Source organism: Onychomys torridus, chromosome 10, assembly GCF_903995425.1.
Source record: "Onychomys torridus chromosome 10, mOncTor1.1, whole genome shotgun sequence".
NCBI classification, from domain to species: Eukaryota; Metazoa; Chordata; class Mammalia; order Rodentia; family Cricetidae; genus Onychomys; species Onychomys torridus.
This window is the reverse complement of record NC_050452.1, coordinates 71,496,132-71,520,553: the sequence shown is the minus strand read 5'-3', so window position 1 is coordinate 71,520,553 and position 24,422 is coordinate 71,496,132. Positions and strand designations below refer to the sequence as shown.

The 24,422-nt window shown below is 40.6% G+C and overlaps 1 protein-coding gene across 6 annotated transcripts in view; it reads right to left on the bottom strand.

The window, feature by feature from the left end:
• Evi5 (ecotropic viral integration site 5) overlaps positions 1-24,422 on the bottom strand; it is a 161,857-nt gene that overhangs the window by 55,355 nt on the left and 82,080 nt on the right. For 5 of the 6 annotated variants that reach the window (XM_036200503.1, XM_036200505.1, XM_036200506.1 and 2 more), the window contains 3 exons: positions 13,636-13,770; positions 12,592-12,732; positions 10,337-10,495 (listed from right to left, as the gene is read on the bottom strand). In XM_036200503.1, the coding sequence (XP_036056396.1) occupies positions 10,337-10,495; positions 12,592-12,732; positions 13,636-13,770 (435 nt within the window). The remainder of the gene's footprint in view (positions 1-10,336; positions 10,496-12,591; positions 12,733-13,635; positions 13,771-24,422) is intronic. The other variant, XM_036200504.1, reaches the window with a different exon arrangement.

Here is a 24,422-nt window from a genome sequence, read left to right as displayed (position 1 = left end):
TACACAATGGAGTACTACTCAGCAGTAAAAAACAAGGATATCATGAAATTTGCAGGCAAATGGATGGAACTAGAAAATATCATCCTGAGTGAGGTAACCCAGACTCAGAAGGACACACATGGTATGTACTCATTCATAAGTGGATACTAGCTGTAAAGCAAAGGATAACCAGACTACAACCCACAGTTCCAGAGAAGTTAGCTAACACGAAAGACCCTAAGAGATCACCTAGCAAAGGAGAAATAGATGGAATCTACATGAGCAAACTGGGGGTTTGAAGGAGGGTAATGGAGGGCAAGGGATGGGGGATGAGAACATAAAGGAATGGGAGGTTTGAGCTGAACAGGGACAGAGTGGGAGAGTAAGGAAAGAAATACCATGACAAATGAAGACATCATGAGAACAGGGAGAAACAGGGTGCTAGGGAAGTTCCCAGGACCCCACAAGAATGAGCCTACCTTAGACTACTAGCAATAGTCAAGAGGGTGCCTGAATTGGCCTACTCTGGTAATCAGATTAGTGAATACCCTAACTGTTATCATAGAGCCTTCATCTAGTGACTGATGGAAGCAGATGCAGAGACCCACAGCCGGGTGCCAAGCCAAGCTCCAGTAGTCCAATCGATGAGATGGGAGGGATCCTATGAGCAAGGGACACTGAGACCATGATGGGAAAATGTACAGAGACAGCCAGCCAAACTAGTGGAAACTCATGAACTGTGGACCAATAGCTGTGGAGCCCCCACAGAACTGGACTAGGCCCTCTGGATAGACAAGACAGTTGTTTACCTTGAACTGTTTAGGGGCCCCCCAGGCAGTGGGATGGGGATTTGTCCCTGGTGCATGAACAGGCTTTTTGGAGCCCAGTGCCTATGGTGGGGCACCTCACACAGCCTTGGTGCAGGGGGGAGGGGCTTGGACCTGCCTCAATGTAGCAGGCTGTGCTGACTCCCCATGGGAGACCTTGCCTTGGAGGAGGTGGGAATGGGGGGTGGGTTGAGGAGGAAGGCTGGGGGAGGGGAGGAGGGAAAAGAGAGGGATCTGTGGTTGGTATGTCAAATGAGTATAAAATTTCTTAATAATAGTAATAAATAAAAGAATTCCAGGGCTGGAGAGATGGCTCAGTGGTTAAGAGCACTGACTGCTCTTCCAGAGGTCCTGAGTTCAATTACCAGCAACCACATGGTGACTCACAACCATCTTGTAATGAGATCTGGTGCCCTCTTCTGGCTTGCAAGGGCATATGCAGGCATAACACTGTATATGTAATAAATAAATAAATCTTTAAAAAAAAAAAAAAAAGGAATTCCTCATGAGGAAATGAGAAAATTATGTAAAGACTTTACATAAAATAAATGCTTAAAATTATTAAAGATACCAAAAAAAAGAAGAGCTGGACATGGTGGTGCACGCCTTTAATCCCAGCACTCAGGAGGTAGAGGCAGGTAGATCTCTGTAAGTTTGAGGCCAGAATGGTCTACAGAGAGAGTTCCAGGACAGCCAGAGCTACACAGAGAAACCCTGTCTCAACCTACCCGCCCGCCCCCCCAAAAAAGAGAAAAAGCATTAAGCAAATTAGAAGTCACTAGGAGAAAGGTCCAGAAGTGGCACAGTAGGGTGTATCTATCATCTCAGTACTTGATAGGCTAAATCAGGAAGACTGGCCTGCAGTATATAGTGCCATTTTAAAGTGAGTAGGGAGGGAGGAAGGGTAGCCTGTGGGGGACCAGCCCCCACTATTATTTACCCCAGGAACTCTTGAGGAATGAGGGATAAGAGACTTGGTTAGAAATAGAGGGGGAGAGAGAGACAAAGAGAAAACACGGGATAGACTCGGTAGGGCCTGGATCCTTATCCACGGGCCCAGAACTTTATTCCAAAGGTCTATTTATAACAATGCCAAGGGGGTGGAGCAAAAGACCTCCCCCTTGCCAGTTACAGTCACCTGTTACTCAGGCCCGTGGTCCAATCAACCTCCCATGCGGTCCCACTGGGTACAGCCACTAGGAAACCTAGTGGGCTCCAACATTGGCCAAAAGAACTGTTTTAGTTTTTTGAGCTAGTGTTGTCTTGCTATGTAACCCAGGTTGGTCTGAAACTCACAACCTTCCTGATCTTACCTGCTGAGTGTTGTAATTATAGATGTGTGTCATCATGTCTGGCTAAATTTTGCAAATTTAAAAACTAATTAAATAAAATTTCTTAAAAAAATCATTATACCTGCCGATATTAAAAATTCAATGAGGGACTGGATAGATGGCTCAGTGGGTTAAATGCTTGTCATGTAAGACCATGAAGACTTGAGTTTGCATCTCTAGTATCCAAGTAATGGCTGGACATGGTGACACATATTTGCAGCCCCAATACTGGGGAGCTAATGGCAAGGGAGGGCAGAGATAAGCACACCTCTAGAGCTCATTGGCATCTAGCCTAGCCAACAGATGAGTTCTAGATTCAAAAGGAGACCTGTCCCAAATAATAAATGTGGAGAGTGATGAAGGAAGACACCCAAAGTCAATCCCTGGCCTCCACATACACACTCAAACACATACAAACATGTATACGTGTGTAATATACACACATACACTGAAAGGATGAAATACAAGATTAGGAATACTGGAAAATATCAGAGTTCCAGGAGAGTTCATAAGGCACAGAAAGGAAAATAAGATCCAAAATTTCAGGACAAAATGTTTTTAAAAAGCTGTGGTAAGGTATGTTAATATTTGAGAAAATTTTATTCTCCCCACAAAAAATATATGAGTCTTAGTTAGGGTTTCCATTGCTGTGAAGAGACACCATGATCGCAGCAACTCTTATAAAGGAAAACATTTAATTAGGGCTCGCTTATACTTCTGAGATTTCGTCCAGGAAGCAAGGCAGCATGCAGGCAGACCTGGTGTTAGAGAAGGAGCTGAGTTCTTACATCTTGACTCACAAGCAACAGGAAGTGGTCTGTCTCATTGGGCATGGCTTGAGACCTCAAAGTCTGCCCCTACAGTGACACACTTCCTACAAGGAGGCCACACCCACTCCCAACAAAGCCACACCTCCTAATAGTGATGCTCACTATGAGCTTATTGGGGCCAATTACATTCAAATTACCACAGTGAGCAAGGCCTAGTTATATACAGCTGTAATACTGGCTACTCAGGTGACTGAAGCAGGAAGACCACAAATTCCAGGCCAACTTGGATTATAATGTGAAAGAGAGCAAGCCCAGATGACTTAGTGAGACCATGCCTCAAAATAAGAGAGCTGGATGGCAGCTCAGTGGTACAGCACTTGACTATCATTGGATTCAATCTCCAATGCTATAAAAAATAAACACATGGGTATGAACCTACAGTTCAGGAAGCACATTTGATCCCAAGGATGATAAAGGCAAATAAATCCTCACCAAGATACATTATAATAAGACTCAGAGTACTAAAGAAATAGGCAAGTCAAGGAAAATACAGTGTATATGAAGGAAAGCTAATGATGGCATTTTACCAGCAAACGTATATAATGATCTTTAAAAAATCTTTCAGCCTACAAGAGTTTACTCAATTAAGTGCTCATATAAGAGTAAAGACACTTTCTTCAGGTCTCCAGCACTTCGGGAGCCATGGTTTTCTGTTCAGACACAGCCAAGTCCAAGAACCACACCACACATAACCAATCCCAAAAATGGTACAAAAACCGCATCAAGAAAACCCCATCATAAAGATAACAATCTCTTAAGGGGGTCAACCCCAACTTCCTGAGGAACATATGTTTTGCCAAGAAGCACAACAAAAAGGCCCGAAGAAGATGCAGGCAAACAGTGCAAAGGCTATGCATGTGTGTGCAGAGGTCATCAAGGCCCTGTGAAGCCCAAGATTCCACAGGACTCTAGGCGCAAACTCAACCATCTTGCTTTCATTGCTCACCCCAAGCATGGGAATCTGATTAGAAGCTACCAACCAAAACACAAGGATTAAACCAAGGCCCAGGCCTCAGTTCCAGCTTAGGCTCCCAGAAGTGCCCAGGCCCCTGTGAAGGCCCCATAGAAAAGGTTCCTGTCTGCCACTGTGAAGACAGATGGGCTGGTGTAACACACCTACACACTATTTGCAGGTGATCAGTGCCGTATGCTGTTTTCACAAATAAACTTGAGGCAAGATCTGTTTTTAAAGGAAAAAAAGGAGTAAAGGCAACCTCAATTTAAGAAAGTGAAAGAAAGCCAAGTGCGGGGACACACAATGATAATCCTAGCTACTGGGATGGAGCCTGAGTTCTACACCAGCCTGGACAACAAAACAGGGCAGAGAAGAGAAAAGAAAGGAAAGGGAGAGAGGCAAAGGGAGGGGAGGGAAAGAAGGACACAGCAGATGTACCAAGTTCACATGAGCACTGACTCTGTAAGACAGCAAGTGTCTAACCTAGAGGCTTAAATACGTCTACAAAATAATATCTAGTGCGGAAGAACACAGCAAGTTCTTCTGAAGGCCGTACTGCTTAAAATCAACATATAGCTATTGCCTTTAGAATTTGTTTAGCCAGGCAAGTATTTCCAATTTTTCAGATAATAAACATCAATAGAAAATAACTATAGGACTGCAGAGATGGTTCAGCAGTTAAGAGCACTAGCTACTCTTCCAGAGGACCTAGGTTTAATCCTAGCACCCACATGGCAGCTCACAACTGTCTGTAACTCCAGGATCCAATACCCTCACACAGATATACATACAGGCAAAACACCAATAAAAAATTAATTAATTTTTAAAAATTATAAAAGTCAAACTAATACAGAGAAAGTAAAAGAAAAAAAATTAAAACCAGGAAAGGAGAAAAAAAAAATCAATGAATAGAAACGGAAGGTATAAACCAACAAATGATGAGGACTTTTGATTGGGGATCAGAAGAGCTAGAATGCTGATTCCAGCCTTCTGATTAAATAAGGGCAGGGTGGAGATGGGGACCAAGACTGAACTCTCAGTTCTACCCAGAAGCCTCCTAGTGAAGAAGGGAGGGGATTTTAGCTCTTGCTAAGGCAGAAGCTGTAAAGAAAATTCAGCTAGAATAAACATCAGACTAATGGAGGCCAAGTATTGGCTTGGAAAGATTCACAAATTCTCTTACACATTCCTGTCATATATCCCAAAGGTATACACAACAAAGGCTAGCCAGAATCGTGGAACTATATCCACAGAATGGGCTGCAGGGAAGGGAAAGCAGCTACTATAAGAAGAGATACTGACTTTACCCATCTCTTCCAAGGAACGAAAACTTCATCTGGTACAGGACCAGCACGCACTGCTGCCTCTGGGTTAAAAACATGCTGTATCTGGAAGAAGAGGCAGTAATATGTTCTGGACCAAGGACTACAGCCATTGGTGGGCAGAAGCATTAGAAGGCCAAACACCTCTGATACAAAAGAAAAATGGAGGCTAAGGCCAAGGCTTTATCAGGAAACGGGAAACAACCTTGCCCTCCAACCCCCAGCAACAAGTAATAGAGGAATACTGCTAGAAAAAGTCCTGATTCCGGGGCTGGTGAGGAATGAAGTTTCCGAGAAGAGCCCTCTGGGAAACCAGCCCTCATCCTAAAAGTGAGTTACTGCCGAAGGGATTTGAACCCTGCGGTGCACTGTATATTCCCACAGGGCAAACCTCAATTCAGCATCTGACTGCATTACCTCAACATGCCACATGAAAGGCCTGGTAGGAAGAAGTGTGCACCCATGTTCAGGCATAGAAACAACTTAGTTACTGCCCTATACAGAATACCCAGTTGCTGCTCTGCCCTTCCCTGTGCTATAGATATCTTTTTCAAGATAGCCAATCTTTTGTGGTATATATTTGTTGGGGCACATGATGAAAATGTGTGCAAAAATTTACAAAGCATGTGAAAAGGCAAAGAAAAAAATAAGAAGAAATGTAACAAAAGACAGACCAATGCACAGCAGCAGTGTTGCATATGACCAGAAACTGAATTATCTAACAGGGAGCTTAGCATAGATATGGAATTACAAGTAAGGGAGAGTGAAGTACATGTACAGACACACCAGCAATGCCACCAGGAAAAGGAGAGCCCAGAAAAACATTTGCAAATGAAAAGCAGTATCTGTCCTTTTTAAAATTGGAGAAATAAATGTCAAAAAGATGGCTTAGAGATTAAGAGTGTATGCTGCTCTTGCAGAGGACCCAAAATTCAATTCCTAGTACCCACACAGGGTGGCTCATAGCCACCTATTATTCCAGTTCCAAGGGATCATATACCTCTGGCCTCCACGAGTACCTGCACTCACATGCATGTCCATACACATATACACAATTAAATAAAACCAAAACCTGGATAAATGAATACTTCCTCAAATAACAAAAAAAAAAAAAAAATCTATTACCAGCAGAAGAGCACAAAAAGTCTTCAAAACCAAGTGTAATACTACACACTCTGAATCCCAGTAAACTGGGAGGCAGGAGGCAGGAAGATGTCTGAGTTCAATGCCAGTCTAGTCTATATATCAAGTATCAAGTTCCAGGAGACCCAGGGCTGCATAGAGACTCTGTCTCAAAAAGCAAAGTCTATAAGCAAGAGAAATAGGAAATAAAAACACACCAGACAGAAAAACAGTTTACACGAAGGGGAATCAATTGAAAGAAAAATGCATTTCACTAGGGCAATATAACCATCAAGACAAAATTACTCACATAATATGTATGATAATAATAGTTTAAAGATGAGGAAGGTCCGAGAACACCCTGTAGTTACTATGTATGAATTCAAAGCAGACAATCTGTTGCCTCTAATTCAACATTTATTATTTGAAGGCAGTGCTAATTAAAGATGCTTATTATAAAACACAAAGCAACCACTAAGAGTCTGCTTGAAGGGACACTAAACAAGTCACCTGTGAAGCTAAGTCAAACCAAAATAAAGCCCTGAGATAAAGAAAAGGGAAGAATAAAAAGACTCAACAGACAGAAGTTAATCAAAACAGAACCACAGAACATGGAGTAAGCAGGGCAGTTATAAGAAACCGTGAGGTTGGATTTTCCCAACTCGAAAAATTTTATCCATAAATAGGGACATATTTTGAGTGTTTCTGTATATATGTTCTATATCACACAACTGTTTTAGTACTTTGGTAATCCTACCTCAGTGTAAGTGCTTTGTTTTTGCAATCATGTATCTTGCTCTATGCATTCAAAATCATTGACAAGGTAAGAGTTCCAAATGGTTCAGATGGCAAGTGTCCACAGCACAGAGAAGAAGAGAACACCACACTCAATAAACTCTTAGATAAAATACAAAGAAGCATATGCATGAATGTTCAGAGTATAATAACTATTTGCAGCAGATAAAATGTGCATATAACAAGAAGACAGCAGCTCAATAAACTGGAGTGTACTCCATAGTCAAGGTTCTGAAAGTGTTTTGACTAAGGAATTGAAGTTACACGCACCAACATGAACAAACTTCTGGACAGTGACTTGGGTGTTCAAAATAACACTGTAGCTAATTACCATTATACCACTACCATTATACCACAGCTTTATTGTTTTGACTTTCCAATTTTTTTTTTTTTTACATAAAACTTCATGATTACTACCAGTCCAAGATCTAGCATTTTCTTTAAAGATTTATTTATTTTTATTATGTATACAGTGTTCTGCCTGCAGGCCAGAAGAGGGCACCAGATCTCATTACAGATGGTTGTGAGTCACCATGTGGGTGCTGGGAATTGAACTCAGGACCTCTGGAAGAGCAGCCAGTGCTCTTAACCTCTGAGCCATCTCTCCAGCCCAAGATCTAGCATTTTCAAAACAGTGACTCATGGAAAAAAATCTAGCAAAAGTCACAGCTACTAGTCCAGCAGTTTGAAATATAAATCCTGTAGAAAGCCTTTCCCCAAATTACCTAGTTGTAGCTAAATACTCTCTCCTGTATGGGGTAGCAACTTCTCTCTCACTCTGAACTTAGATTCAGTTTCTGAGTCATACTTAATAAAGTCTGTGGTGTCTAATTGCTCAGCTGTCAGTCCTTTAATGGCTGGACAATGCTTCAGATTTCAAAGGTTCTCCAAATCATGTTTTGAATTTGACTCACTCCTATATACATACATACATACATACATATATATATATATATATATATATATATACACATACATACATATATATACACACACACACATAAATATACACATACATGTATATAAATTTTGTTCATAAAAATAACTTTCCACTATAAAATCTGATTTTTACTTTTCATAATTTTAACCTCTTCCATATTTTTTAATTTCAATAAAACTCTTTGAGAAAGTAATTGGATTATATGAAACAATAAATGTCTATCCTAAAGACACTGCATATTCACATTAGCATGCCTGACATGGAATGACCATATTTGTTCACTAGAACACAGAAAGAGACATGAGTAGACTATGCCACCTACTGACTGAATAAATACTTTGAAAATCAGTAATATGCACTGTTGGTCTTCCCTATGTATCCTCAAATTCAAACTGATAAGGACTGAAATTTTTTAAATTGTATCTGTACTGCACATGTGCAGACTTTTCTTGTAATTATTCCCTAAATAATATAGTGTAACAATTATTTCTATTGCTTCTGTGCTATATTAGGCATTGTACCGAGGGATGGTTTGAAGTATATTGGAGAAGGTACATATGTTATACACAAATAATAAACCATTTTGTTTAAGGAACTTGGGCATCTGAAGACACTTCAGCATCAGCAGAGATCCTACAATCTGCACCATGGATCTCAACAAGACAATTTTACATGAAATACAGCTCATACAAATGTAATTCATAAAAGCCAAAGTTTTTATTTTGTAAGCAAAACAATCTACACATCTTATGCCAAATATATTTAAGATAGGGATATAACATAGAAAAGGGACCCGAGAGGATGATTTTAGACTTAAATTTTAAACTTACTACTCAGTATCACATGACATAACTTGGAAAATGCACATTATAGTTGGCACTTGTGATTCTCTACTGGAATGTATGGAGACAGTTCTAGTTACTACAGAGAAGAACATCTGGAGAGCAGAGGCCAGGGTACTGCTAGCACAGGCTAGCCACATAAAACAAAGAATTTCTAGCCCAAATGTTATGTTTTCGGGTTGAGGAACCCTATTCTACACAAATTTCCCTTCTTAATTTGTGCAATAAGGCAACTTTAATAAACCCAAATGGAGTCTGGCTTGCTTAAATTTTGTTGATGGGTCAAAGTAGAGATTAAATCTCTGGGAAAAAGTATTTATACCTATAATCTCAGCACTGGGGAGGTTGGGGCAGGTTTGTTAGTAGTTTGAAGATAATCCAGGCTACAGAGTGAGTAACAAGCCAGCCAGGGATATTGCACACCCTGTCTCAAAAAAAAAAAAAAAAAAAAAAAAACCCACAAAACCCGAAACAAACAAAACAAGGCTAGGGCACTGGCTGTGAGCAAGAGGGCTTAATGTACCAGCATGAAGACTTGAGTTTAGATCGCCAGCACTCACATGAAAGGCAGGCTCACATCTGTAACACGAGAGCTGGGGTGCTGGGGACACAGGCAGGAAGAGTACTGGAGCTTGCTGGCCAGCTAGCTTAATTGTAAAACATGGTAAGTTGCTGGAGTTCCAGGTTCAATGACAGACCCTATCTCAAGAGAACAATGGCAGGAAGCAACAGGTAACTTTTAGCTTTCTCTATGAGGACTAGAAAACTGCTGTCTAGACTTCACTTTTTACCTTAATTCTAAGGCTGATACAATGTTAAATTGTTGACTCATTTACCACCCCCTAAATGCTGTGGATATCGCTCTGTGTAAATAAAATGATGATTGGCCAGTAGCCAGGCAGGAAGTATAGGCAGGACAAGCAGAGAGGAAAATTCTGGGAAGTGGAAGGCTGGGGCAGAGAGACACTGTCAGCCGCTGCCATGACAAGTGAGATGTAAGGTACTGGTAAGCCACGAGCCATGTGGCAACTTATAGATTAATAGAAATGGGTTAATTTAAGACATAAGTTAGCAAGAAGACTGCCATGGCCATACAGTTTGTAAGCAATATAAGTCTCTGTGTGTTTACTTGGTTGGGTCTGAGCGGCTGTGGGACTGGCAGGTGAGAGACATTTGTCCTGACTGGGGCAGGCAGGACTGGAGAAAACTCCAGCTGCACCTAAACATAACAGCATGAATTCAAATTTCCCATTTAAAGCCTATATTTTCATTCTTCATAACTTTATAGTATCTCTTCAATGTTATTTTTAGTTACATAAAAAATCTGAGAAATCAACTGTGTAAGACTCTGATCTGGTGCTACTTTCAAGCCAGTTGGGCCTGCCCATCATACCTGTGTTTCCATTTCCATCATCCTTTGCTTCATTTCTCTTATTTCTGCCTGTGTTTCTGCTTCTCTAAGACGAATGCTCATTAGTTCATCTTGTAACTCATTCACAGCATTTTTCTTGGGTGGGTCCTTCCATCTTCCAGAAGTTCGAGCTAAGTGCCGCTAAAGCATAAAACATAATATTGCAGAAAAAACTTTATCAAAATAAACTTTACAGATCAGTTATTTAAATATTGTTCAAGATCATTTTATTTGTTTGAGAGAAGCTTTTGGTTTGTACTACTGGTAGGCTTTGGGCTTATCATTTTCCTGCCTCAGCCTCCTAAGTGCTGGGGTTCCAGACACACATCACCATGCTCAGCTTAACTGATACTTTGTTGTAGCTGGGTACTTTTCAAAATACATTTTTTTTAAAGGTTTATTTATTTACTATGTACAGAGAAGAGGGCGCCAGATCTCATTATAGATGGTTGTGAGCCACCATGTGGTTGCTGGGAATTGAACTCAGGACCTACGGAAGAGCAGTCCATGCTCTTAACCTCTGAGCCATCTCTCCAACCCGAAAATACATTTTTTTAAAGGGTATGACAATATCAAGGACTAATTACCTTCCTTCTTACATGTTGTTACACCTTGTTCTTTATCAGATTTCCCTTACTAGTAGATACATCTGTGGGACCCTAAAGTGTCATTTATTTTGTGATAAGCATTTTCAAAAGAAGTCAAATTTACAAACACTCACTGGTGTGCCCTTCAGTTGTTTCACACTTCCCAAGTCTTTGTTTGCTAAATGAACAGAGTATCAAACTGTCCTCTAAGTTCTATCTCTATGTCATAGGTTAGTCTGTGCAGTGGGCAACAACAACACAGAAATTGGCAACTGATCAAAGTGATAGAGTGCCTTGCCACCCTGGACTACCCGAGATTAACCAGATTAAAAGAGCAACAGCCAGGCAGTGTGGCACACACCTTTAATCCCAGCACTTGGGAATCTCACGCCTAGTCCCAGCACTAGGAAGGTGGAGACAGGAAGTGACATGGCTGGACAGAGAAAGGAATAGAAGGCGGAGGAGACAGGAATTAGGCTCCTTTCAGCTGAAGACCCAGAGGCATTCAGTCAGAGGTTTTGTGAAGACAGGATCTTCTCTTTTCAGCTAAGGAGTTGGTGAGGTGAGAAGTGGCTGTGGCTTGTTTCCTCTGGTCTTTCAGCATTGACCCCAATATCTGGCTCTGGGTTTTTACTGTAAGACCATTTAGGATTCACGCAACAAGACCTCTTCCCTCAAGGCTCAGAGACCACTGTGGAAGAGGGAGTGGGAAGGGTCTAAGAGCCAAGGGTTGGAGAGACCTAGGACAACACAGTGTCTTCTGGACATGACCACTGTCCTCATGAACTCTCCGCAACTGTGATTGCCTGCATAAGACCTGTGTAAGATCAAGCCAGCCAACACTGCAGCATGAGGGGAGGCTCTTGAGCCCCCACTCATGGCTAAAGAGCTCCTGACAGTTGTTCCTGGATAAGGAAGAGTCAGTTTTATTTGAGAACGTAGCCCCTAGTGGGTCAATTATGCTCAAATGGACGACCCCACACCCATGAGTACGGGCAGCACAAACTGGACTAGTGAGTTTAAAAGAAGAACTGAGATCTGAAGTTGGGAGGGAAGGTAAACTGTGTATGTGGGGGGATCTGGGGCAGGCACGAGGGTAAATATGATCAAAATACAGTGTATATATGTAGACATTCTCAAAGAATAAAAATACTATATTTACTGAAAAAAGAAAAGGTTTTGGGTACTCTATAAGAGGAACATTTCTTTATCGTTCTCTAGGAAAAGTAGAACAATGCAAAAGTTCAAAGCAATAATAAAAACATGATTGGTGCCGGGCGGTGCTGACGCACGCCTTTAATCCCAGCACTCAGAAGGCAGAACCAGGCGGATCTCTGTGAGTTCGAGGCCAGCCTGGACTACTCAGTGAGTTCCAGGAGAGGGGCAAAGCTATACAGAGAAACCCTGTCTCGAAAAACAAAACAAACAAACAAAAAAACTTGATTGATTTCTATTTTATCTTTTGTTTCACTTTAAGAATTATATAAAGCACATCTTTAATGTACTTTCAAGTTGTAAATGTTCTCAATTGTGACACTAAGAAAGATTGTTTTTCATCACCCACTACTGGTCACCAGGTATTTCAAATTCCCACAAACTAAGTACTCTGGTTTCAGTTCCTTCTGGAAAAGCACATTAAGTCCGACATACTTGCCAGTGTTCTTCCAGATCTCTGACTTGCTGTCGAAGCTCTTTCAAGCCCATGACGGCCTCAGCTTCTCTCAGCTTCACAGCAATGAGTTCCTCCTGAAGCCTTGCAAGGTTATTCTCATCAGGAAATGAGTGGTTCCTCTAAAGTCAGAGAAGAATTGAGATTTTTTTTAAACTTATCACTTTTTTAAAAAATTAGTGTGCACACATGTATCTGTGGAAGTGGGAGAGAACCTGCAGGAGCCAGCTCTCTCCTCCCACCATGTGGACCCTGGGGGCAGAGTTCATCTCTATTTGTATTCTTAAATATGGAAATTTGTATGGATTTGTATGAAAGTTACATCAGACAAAGAAAAGATCTCCCATGCTCATGTATGGTAGGATTAACATAGTAAAAATGGCAATCCTACCAAAAGCAATGCACAGATTCAATGCAATCCCCATCAAATTACCAACACAATTCTTCAAAGAAACTGAAAAATCAATCTTCAATTTTATATGGAAACACAAAAATTCCCAGAACAGTGAAAACAATACTGAATAATAAAGAACTACTGGAAGAATCGGCACTCCCTTTGTAAGCTGTACCACAGAGCTATAGTAATAACCTGATTGAAGAGGAGGTGAAGGATAGTCTTGAACTCAGACACATGAAAGGATTTTCTAAACTGGCAGCTTTAAAGTTATTTTTATTTGTGCCTTTCCACTCTCCCTTTAGAAAGAGTCTCATGTACACCAGGCTGACCTCCAACTCACCATATAACGAAGCTGAGCTTGAACTGCTACCTCTACATCCTGAATCCTGGGATTTCAGATGTGTGCCACCATACCTGGCTCTATGTGGAGCTGGGGCCTGAAGCCAGGACCTCATACATTCTAAGCAAGCACACTACCATCTACCAACCAGCAACATTTCCTTATGTGCTGATCCAGTAACTAATACATAGTTCCAGACATCAGGTCTAATTCAGTTCTTCAGTAAGTAAGGTATCAAGCATAGTTGCCATCAGATTTGGAAGCAGAAGTATTTATGTGGGTTCTTACCTTCTCTATATCCAACACTTTATCCTGCATCTCCTTCAGTGCACACTGAGACTCAGCTTCACTCAGTCTGGCTTGGACCAATTCCTTCTCCAGCTGCAGCACAAAGTCTTCATTGTAGGTGGAGCTGCATTTATGCTAAAGGTTATAGACATAGACTGAAATCTTACGGGAACACAAACATGTAATATACACATACAGGAAAAATAATGATATAATGTGGGTATCATGGGCAGCTAAAAAGTAAAATTCGATCTACCCAGTATTCCAAATTATTTCCTTTTTCCCAACAAAGGAGTTTAAAAAGGAAAGAAAGGAAAAAAAGCCCAGTTCTAGTGTCTTCGGTTTTGGTAATGAGCTACTCAACTCCTCAACCCTGTTCACACACAGCATCTTTATCTTCTTTCTGTCCACTCTCAGGATACGAAGAACTTGTTCTGAGTCTATAGACAACAGGGTAACCATTAGCTTCACATGGTCACTTAGTACTTGAAATGTGCCTAATCCTTGCCGAGTATGGTTATACCAAAAGACACAAACTAGTTTCCAGTGCAAGTCACCTGCGCTGACTCCCAGCACCATGAGCAAATTAAGTAAGCCCAGAAAATAACCCAATGATGTTCATGTGGATGGCATGTTTGAATTATTATTTAAAATTGAGGTAACAAAGACATTATCTTCCCTTTTACTCTTTTCAGGATGGACAATACTCTACCTTAAGACTGCTTATTTAGTTCACTGCTGCAGAAGCACTTAAAGCCTAAAACTTCTATTTGAACGAACTGAAAGTAAAAATGGCACATCAAACAAGCTGAAGTTCTTAAACCCTAAGGAAGCAAAACTGTATTTGCCTGAGACATGCCAATTTCTTTACAACATGTGCATGGATTAGTGTAGGAAGAGCATGAGCAGACGCTGCAGACAGACGACAGAGGCCTGGCATGCTCCCTTCCCTCTCCACTCCACTGGCATCACACATGCCAGGAGGGCACCTGCAGGTTCTTAAAGCCCATTCCATATAGAAGCTGCAGCAGAAAAGCAAAAATAAGTAAATAAAGCTGAGGGCGTTGGTAAACACCCTCATTTCTATGTTTTAATTTTATTCAAATGTCCACATAGTAATTTACAACTACTTTTAAAGATGATACAGTTTTTACTTATTCCCAAGACAACATAATAGTAGTACATGTAAATAAATACAAAATAGTAAGATAGTAAATGTGATTGTCACATTCATAAGCATTGGGAAGAAATAAACAATTACAAAAGGCAGAATACTCCAGAACAGGTTTCTGTAACAAAAATGCATATTCTGACCTCCTGCAATACATGGCCCCCCAAAATGTTCACAACCATTCCTATCCATATGCCCAAAATGGATGGGTGCATGCGTGCCACAAGCCTATAACTGAAGCAGTTGGGAAGCTAAGGGAGAGAATTAAAAATTCAAAGCTGGATGGGGCTACAGAGTGAATTCCAGTCACTATGTGCAACTTAGTAAGACCATGTATCAAGTCAAAAGAGGGCTGGAAATACTGCTAGCTGGTTAGACTGACCACACGTCAGTATGCATGAGCCTTGCGTTCAAATTCCAGCACTATTAAAAAATACCTGGGTTGGGGATTTAGCTCAGTGGTAGAGAGCACTTGCCTAGTAAGAGTAAGGCCCTGGGTTTGAGCCTCAGCTTAAAAAAAAAAAAAAAAAAAAAAAACCCAAACCTATCATTTAAATATTATTTCCTTCTAATATTTAAAAAAATTGCATAAATCCTTTAAAATGGAAATTTATTTCCAGTTATTTTTAATTGCTGTTAATGATAAAGAAATGTTAAGGAAACAAATATTCTCACTGCAGTGACCTCTTATTTGTTATTAAAAATGAAAGACAAACATATATATAAATATAAAATATTTAACCTTTAGATCAAAGCCTAAATTACTTTAAAAGATGATTATTTTTTAAGTTTACGTGTGTGTGTGTGTGTGTGTGTGTGTGTGTGTGTGTGTCTAAGAATAGATGACACATGTGTACATGCCCTCACAGACCAGAAGAGGGCATCAATTTTACAAAGAAAACAAATTAAATGGACAAGTCAGGAATGAGAAACTCCGATGTGTTATTGAACATATTTTCTCAAATAAACTATTAAGGAAAATTCACAACTTCCAACAATAAACAAGTAAAAGGCAAGCCTTACACTTTTTAAATCTAAATTAGTATAACATATCATTATACCAACTGCATTAAACCATTAAAGAGCATGTGAAATACTGAATAAACGATAGTCTATGAACCTAGAATGATACAAAAAAGGCTCTAGTGAGGGTTTGGGAGGGAAAAAAGAGGTTAAAGGAAGAAAGAAATATTTTCATTCAGAACACTAGAAAGTGCAGAACAAGTGAGGAAAAAATGAAAACCACCACTTTGGAAAATTAATGAAATAACCAACTTTACAGAGATCCACAGATGTCCAAACATTTAGATAAAAGACAGATGGAGACAGATAGATACTGCCCCCACACCAGTGGGCTCTGTATTTATGGATACAACACAAGGATGGGAAGTTACACAAATCTGCAACTGTATTAAATATGTCTTTTTTTATATTATTTTCTAAGCAATATATAGCAACTATTTATTTATATGTTAACTACACTGAATTAGGCATAAGTAACCTAGAAACCATTTAAAGTACATAGAAGGATATGTGGAGGGTTTATGCTAATATTATGCCATGCTATGTAAGGATTTCAGCAGCCACAAATTTAAGTGGACTTCCTAAAATCAATAACCCTAAAGATACCAAGAAACAGCTGTAGTTAGCTGTAGTTATTTGGTACAAAGTATTCCCAATAGATTGCTTAACAGTTGCAAAGACAAAGGCACATCTTTACAAGGGAAGCTACAGGAACCAACCTAAGCCTGGCCACCAAATTCATCATTGTCTAGGATACAACTCATTTTCTGATTAAAAATAAGATGAATTAGTCTACAATGTTCTCTCTCTCATCTAAACGTCTAAGTGAATCTTGTTTATAAAAAACACAATGGCCAGGCGGTGGTGGCTCACGCCTTTAATCCCAGCACTCAGGAGGCAGAGGCAGGCAGATCTCTGTGAGTTCGAGGCCAGCCTGGGCTACAGACTGAGTTCCAGGAAAGGCGCAAAGCTACACAGAGAAACATTGTCTTGAAAAACCAAAACAAACAAACAAAACACAATGACACTCTGGGAAAGAATTAGAAAAATTCTGAATATGAAATAAAACAATTGAGCTCTATCTGCAAACAAAAGGTTGGTGTTATTCTGGATCCTGGTGACTGTTTCTCCCCTCTTAAGCCATTATAGACAGAGGACTATTAACATCATTTCAAAGACTCGGCTTTTTGTTACACAGATTCTCTGGACTCTGCGTTGTGTAGCTTTCTATTTGATATTTTTCTTTTTGTTTGCCTGTCTGTTTGCTTTAAGTTCAGTTTGCTCTCATATACCTATAATTCTTAAGGGAAAAACACATTATTGGTTTAAGACTTAGTGCCTCTCATAACACAAGCACTATTTTACATTTCTCTACTAAGCACTACAGTAGATGGAGCCCAGAAGTGTTCATATGTTATATCTTCAGTGAATTAAGAGTATATTCCAAGCCAGGCGGTGGTGGCGCATGCCTGTAATCCCAGCATTCGGGAGGCAGAGGCAGGTGGATCTCTGTGAGTTCGAGGCCAGCCTGGTCTACAAAGCGAGTTCCAGGACAGCCTCCAAAGCTACAGAGAAACCCTGTCTCGAAAAAAACAATAATAAAAAAAAAGAGTATATTCCAGTTTCTTTTCAGATCCCCTCTTGACTCATATGTAAAGATGTATTAACTTCCAAAGATTTGGGGATTTTCCAGGTGTCTATTACTAATTTTTCCCAGGTGTCATTACTAAGTGGTGTGTGTGTGTGTGTGTGTGTGTGTGTGTGTGTGTGTGTGTGTGTGTGTGTTACAAGTGTGTGCATGTAGGGCCCAAGGCTGACGACAGGAGCCTTCCTCAACTGTTTCCTTCCACCTTATTCACTGAGGCAAGATCTCTCCACTGAGCCAAGAGCTAATTGTGCCAATACAAGCTGGTCTGGCTATAGCTTGCTTCCAGGACTCCACCTCCCTCTTCCAAGAGCTGGAATTACAGGCAGACTGCTACTCCTACCCAGCATTTATTCCAGGTATCCAAACCCTTGCATGGCAAATACCTTTACCACTGAGCCATCCCTCCAGCCCCACTATTACTAATTTCTAACTGAATGCTGATAAAAGTAGAAGATACTTTAATTCTTTTAAATATTTAAGAGATCAAAGCACACTATATGCGTGTAAAAATATTAAATATAATATCTTAAAGTTTATGACCCAGAATGTGTCTTTATAAAGACTTCACACATCCTTTAATGTGTATTTTGAATTGTTTGATACTGTTATAAATGCCTATCAGTTCAATGTGGTGACAGAACTCTTCAGACTTTCTATTCAGTAATGATCTGTCACCAACTGGCTTTTACCAGTTACTGGAATGGAGTATTTAAAGACAGTGTTGGCACTGGAGAGATGGCTCAGTGGTTTAAAAGTATGTACTGCTCTTCCAGAGGAGCTGAGTTCAATTCCAAGCATACACATCAGAAGGTTTACAACTGCCTATAACTCCAGCTCCAGAAGCCCTCTTCTGGCCTCTGTAGACACTGTACACGTATGTTCAAACCTACACAGAGTGACATACAGTATATATAATTAAAAAACAAACTCTTAAGAACTACAACTGTGAGTTTGTTGCTCTCACCTGTTTTATTAATTAAGAATCAAAACCCTCTATTGGAAGGAACACTAAATGCTACATATTCCTAAATATACACAATCTTAAGTTAGGTTGCCACACTCTGGAGAACTGACACTTGCTATGGCGGACAGTCCTGGTGCTATTTGATTCTGAAATCTACTGATAAGATGCTTTAACTTCCCATCCTTATTTTTCCCCGCCTTAGCTACAATTCTACTGCTGTAAAGCGATGCCATGACCAAGGCACCTTACAGAAGACAGCACAAACCGGGCTTGCTCACAGTTTTAACAGGCTAGTCCATGACCATCATGGAGGAAGGAAGCATGGGGGCAGGGAGGCAGGCTTTGGAGCAGCAGCTGAAAGCTGACATCTCATCAGCAAGACAGAGACAAAGAAAGAGGCTGGACCTAGCTTAGGCTTAAATTCCCAGCACCCCTTGCCATTCTTTCTCCAACAGGCCACACCCCCACAATACTCCCTAAACAGGAACCAAGCACTAAATGTGGGAGCCTATGAGGGCCATTCTCACTCAAACCGCCGCACCCCATTTAATTGGCACACTGCACCTCCAATTGTGGACACACTGACTCCACCTTCAACTCCTGAATTCATAGTGGGCAGGAGTCATTCTCAGCTTTCAAGTTACACAAACTTCCAGTGGCCCTACAGCAACCTATTAAGCCTGTTCCTTCCAGACCTCACAACCGAACCCACCTCATTCACCTAAAGGGGCCAACTGCTGTAGTTTTGACCTGAATGTCCCTCAGAGAAAATGACATGGAAGAATATGGAACCTTTAGGAAATGGGGTATGTAGCACAAATCTTAAAAGTTCTTATTATAAAAACAAACCCATGGCCAGGCTCACGCCTTTAATCCCAGCACTGGGAAGGCAGAGGCAGGTGGATCTCTGTGAGTTCGAGGCCAGCCTGGTCTACAAAGCGAGTTCCAGGAAAGGCACAAAGCTACACAGAAAAATCCTGTCTCGAAAAATCAAAAAACAAAAACAAAAACAAAAAACAAACCCAGGAGCTAGATACTGGGGTGAATGCTGGAAGAGCAGAGAAGCAGAACAAGCCACAGCTACCTCACCTTACCAATTCCTCAGCGGATCCTGTTTCCTCAGACTGGAAGCCTCTGAGTCCTCATCCAAATGGATCTCAGCTGAACTGCTGCTCAAAAGCCTGAAAGCTTAACCAGCCTAGTTCCTGGTTTTCACATCTTATATACCTTTCTGCTTTCTGCCATCACTTCCTGGGATTAAAGGCTCTTGTTACCACGCCTGGCTGTTTCCAGTGTGGCCTTGAACTCACAGAGATCCAGGGGGATCTCTATAGTGATAGTTTATTTGTACTGAAAGATGATTTTATTTGTATATTAATAAAGTTGCCTTGGGGTCAGAGCAAGCCATAGCAGAAGCTGGGCGGTGGTGTTGCACGCCTTTAATACCAGCACTTGGGAGACAGAGCTAGGCAGGATCTCTGTGTGTTCAAGGACACAGCCAGCATGGCCACACACACCTTTAATCTCAATACCAACCATAGAAGACCTGGAGGTCTGTACCACAGGCAGTGACGAGAAGGTCATGTGGCTGGGTTTACAACCAATGAGAAAGCAGAACAGAAAGTCTATAAAAAAAGAAAAAACACACAGAAGTAGGCCTCTTGCAGAGAGGAAAGACAGAGCAGCAGTGAAGGGTAAGGTTTTCAGCTCTCAGCTATTGCTCTGACCACTTGGCTTTTAACTCTGTAATTGGCTCTGTGTTTCTTATTTAACAAGATGGTTACATCTACAGATCTCCGCCTCTGGAACGATAGGATTAAAGGTGTGTGTGCCACCATTTTCTGGCCTCTATATCTAGTGGCTGCTCTGTTCTCTGACCCCAGATAAGTTTATTAGGGTGCATAATATTTTGAGGAACATAATATCACCACAGGGGTATGTTGTAGAATATTATTTTAAGATGTGTTACATTTGTTTATACTGTGGAACATTTGTGTTATATTTTATCTTGCATTTGTTTAACTCTGTGAAGCTATGTTACTTTGCCTGTCTAAAACACCTGATTGGGCTAATAAAGAGATGAACAGCCAATAAAAAGGCAGGACAAAGGATAGGTGGGGCTGGCAGGCAGAGAGAATAAATAGGAAGAGAAATCTGGGAGAGATTGAGGAGCAAAAAAAGAAGGGGTCAGCCAGACATAGAATAAAAAGTAAAGAAAAGTCGGGTGGTGGTGGCGGCGCACGCCTGTAATCCCAGCACTCGGGAGGCAGAGGCAGGTGGATCTCTGTGAGTTCGAAAGCCAGCGTGGTCTACAGAGCTAGTCCAGGACAGCCTCCAAAGCTACAGAGAAACCCTGGGGGAGGGGGGAAGAAAAGAAAAGAAATACAGAAATAGAGAAAGAGAAAAGGCCCAGAGGCAAAAAGTAGATGGGATAATTTAAGAAAAGTTGGCAAGAAACAAGCCAAGCTAAGGCTGGGCTTTCATAAGAAAGAATAAGTCTCCATGTGGATTTATTCAGAAGCTGGGTGGTGGGGTCCAAAAGAGCAAAGAGTAAAAACCAACCAAAGGACTATAGTTGGGGGAGGGGGGTATAGAGAGGTGAGCCCTTGAAAGAGACACTGGGTTCCGTGTCTCTCTCTGCTTCTTGGCTGTCCACACTTTGAGTTCTCATCATGATGGAAATGCTGCCACTGGCCCAAAGAAACACCCACTGCATTCCTAAGTAGGTGAACATAAACTCTGTCCTCTTGCACAACAAATAGAATTAGCCTATTCAAATATCATATCCTAAAATCACACAAAAGCTTGGCTGTGAGTAATAGCCCCTATAGCCACCAGTTGTGAAACATGTTCTCTCCCCATCAATCAGTGAAAATCCAGATGCCTCAAGTCCTTACCTTCCCTGTTTCTCTAATGCTCTGGGGGGCTATAGTCCCACAGCCCTGAACAGGTGACCTGCTGCAGCTCACTTCTCTAGCCCCAGACCTCTCACCTAGTCTAAAGGGAAGCACACCCTTACTAAGGTGGATCCAAGGCCAGCCTCAGGGGCTTTCCACTTGCTTCCTTCTGATCCCACCCTGTTCACTTGCTCCAGCACAGGAACTCTGAGTGCTCCTATAAGGACATCTTGTTTGTTTTAAACAGTGAGCATTTGCCTGCATGTATGTATGTATGCACACCACGTGCATGCCAGGTACCCACAGAAACAGAAGAGGGAGCTGAACTGGAATCACAGATGGCTGTGAGCTACTGTGGGGGCACTGAGAATCCAATCTGGACCCCTATAAAGAGCAAAAAGTGTTTTAACCACTGAGCCATCTCTCAAGCTCTGTCAGTACATATTTACTGTAACCACGCTGACTAAATGTATCCTTTTTTGTAAGCCTTTTCACTACAGTAAGCTTATTTGTTTCTTATTAATGAGTACAGAATTTAAAACCATGAGAAATTTTCATAACATAACAGTGGTAATGTTACTAACAATAGAAAAAGACTCAATGCCACTGAACCACACTTGCTTAAATGGTAAATTTTATGTTGTATATATTTTATCACAAGAAAAAAATCACAAAATATATAAATAAAAGTAAATGTATATGCTAACTAAAAGGAACTAGACATGCAAGTCTATCTTACAATTCCACTTATAGAAAATTCTAGAGGAGTCCAAAGTATTTAGGCACAGGTTGCTGGGATGAGAGTGAAGAATGAACCCTAACACAGGACATTTTGAGAGTGATAGAAATTGTCATTTTTATTGTGGTGGTTACACAACCCCTCTACATTTAAAACACATCAAATTACATACTTAAATTTGACAAATTATGTAGGGGGAAAATCAGAGACCTGAAATGGTCTAGCTCTACTTAAATCATTTCTGACACTAAACAAAAGTACATTCAATATCAAAGATCACAGTTAGCAAAATAGGACTAAAACCTACTTCCATATATAAAACCTAAAGCTCTTCCTATCATATAAAATGCTACTAAAATGGAAGTAAGTAGTAGAAAGTTGTATTAGAAACTCACTACCTCCTGCTGGGATATGGATTTTAAACACTAATGATAAGAATTCAAACATTCAAAAAGTTGTATTTAAAGGAAGACTATAAGCAAAATATCTAGCAACACACTGTACTCACTTCCCATCACTAGAATATCTACTACTTTGCAATGTACTTCTTCTGTCAGAATTGCAATGGGTAAGATTCTGATTCTTTCAATTCACATCTCTTATACTTTGTTACATAGGGCATTGATAAATATTTCAATCTTAATTCTAAGAGCAGGGCTATCAATTTTGTGAAATAATCTTTCATCTTCTTATTCTAAATAGAAATGAAATGTTTGTAGTATTTAACATTAGAATTAGTCTTGGTTTATCATCCAAAACACTGGCTCCATTTTTAAAATAATTAACTAAATTTGTATAAAGTTCTTGAACACACTATGCACATGGACAGTCTAATATGAAGTACTATGTACAGGTTTAAGCAACAAAGCCCTTTAATACCTGAGGAGTCTCTTGATATATTTAACCATTTGTACTTACTATTTTTATCTTAATTTCTATCTTGACTAGAAAAAGGTTCGTTAATAACCTATCAAATAACTTATAGGGGTTGGGGATTTAGCTCAGTGGTAGAGCACTTGCCTAGCAAGCCCAAGGCCCAGGGTTCGGTCCTCAGCTCTGGGAAAGAAAAAAGAAAAAGAAAAAAAAACAAATAACTTATAAAGCTTCAGCTATAGCTCCAGAAATAACATTTTTCCGTCTTGACACAGAAAATTAGCTTTTACTAAGCCATAAAATAGATTTTTTTCGGTTAAGGATTTAGCTTAGTGGTAGAGCACCTGCCTAGCAAGCGCAAGGCCCTGGGTTCGATCCTTAGCTCAAAAAAAAAAAAAAAAACAAAGATTTTTTTCAAATTCTCAGTGAAGCATATAAGCAAAGCCACATTAACAAACCTAACGTTCACTTATTGCTTTCTGTGAGAAATGCACATGTCTACATCAAAGCCCACTGTATCTCTCATTTTCTGAAAATGCAATTTCTACAATTATTTTGCAAGGCATTTTAATATCTCAGATATACAACTTGAACTTGGAAGTTCATTCAAGGCTATGCTACTCAATTTCACTTATTCTGTACACCCTCATAGCTTTATCTCCATGACCTACAGTTTACGGCAATTTGAGAGGTCATCCTCTTTGTGGGGAAAGGGAAACTCTGAAGTAAGGATCTGCTTTGTGTTGGTAAATTTTAGCTCCATAATGCAGGTCTATTTGGTCTTCAAAACCGAGTCTGGAGATCCTCCATCACATTTTGTCCACAACTGCCACTCTTCTATGATAAACCAGCATTCTATTGACTTGTTCAATCTCACAGCGTTAACTGTCTTTTATGTTTTGTGGCTTTACTGCCTCAAAACTGCAGCTGATGCCAATGCACACACAGTAAGTTACTTTCCTTCCAAACAGACAACACTGTACTGACCAATCATTTCCATCTCACTGTTAAGAATTCCATTTCTCTGCTTCACAAACTACTGCAGCTGTGGTCATTTCAATGTTACTTTAACATACCTATTTTTCCTAACAATACATGGTTATTGTAGTGGGTAGCCATCCTAGCCTTGGCCTGGAAGTTCCAACCCCCACTGAGGCTTCGGTAATGGTCATGCCCACAAGGCGGGGCTGAGGGAGGACACTGAAGACCCAGGATCAAGAGGAGAGGCCTCTCTTGGTTCGAGGACCCTGGACACTGGAGGTAGACTGAGCAGAGTTCTCCAGAGAACACCACCAGACTGTGCCATACCTTTCCCAGACCCTGCAACCTATCCCTTCATTTGTAAGTAACCACACAAAATAAACCTCCCTTTTAACTACGTGGAGTGGCCTTAATAATTTAACTAATATCTGGCGCCCAACATGGGGCACAAACCCACGACCCTGAGATTAAGAGTCTCATGCTCTACCGAC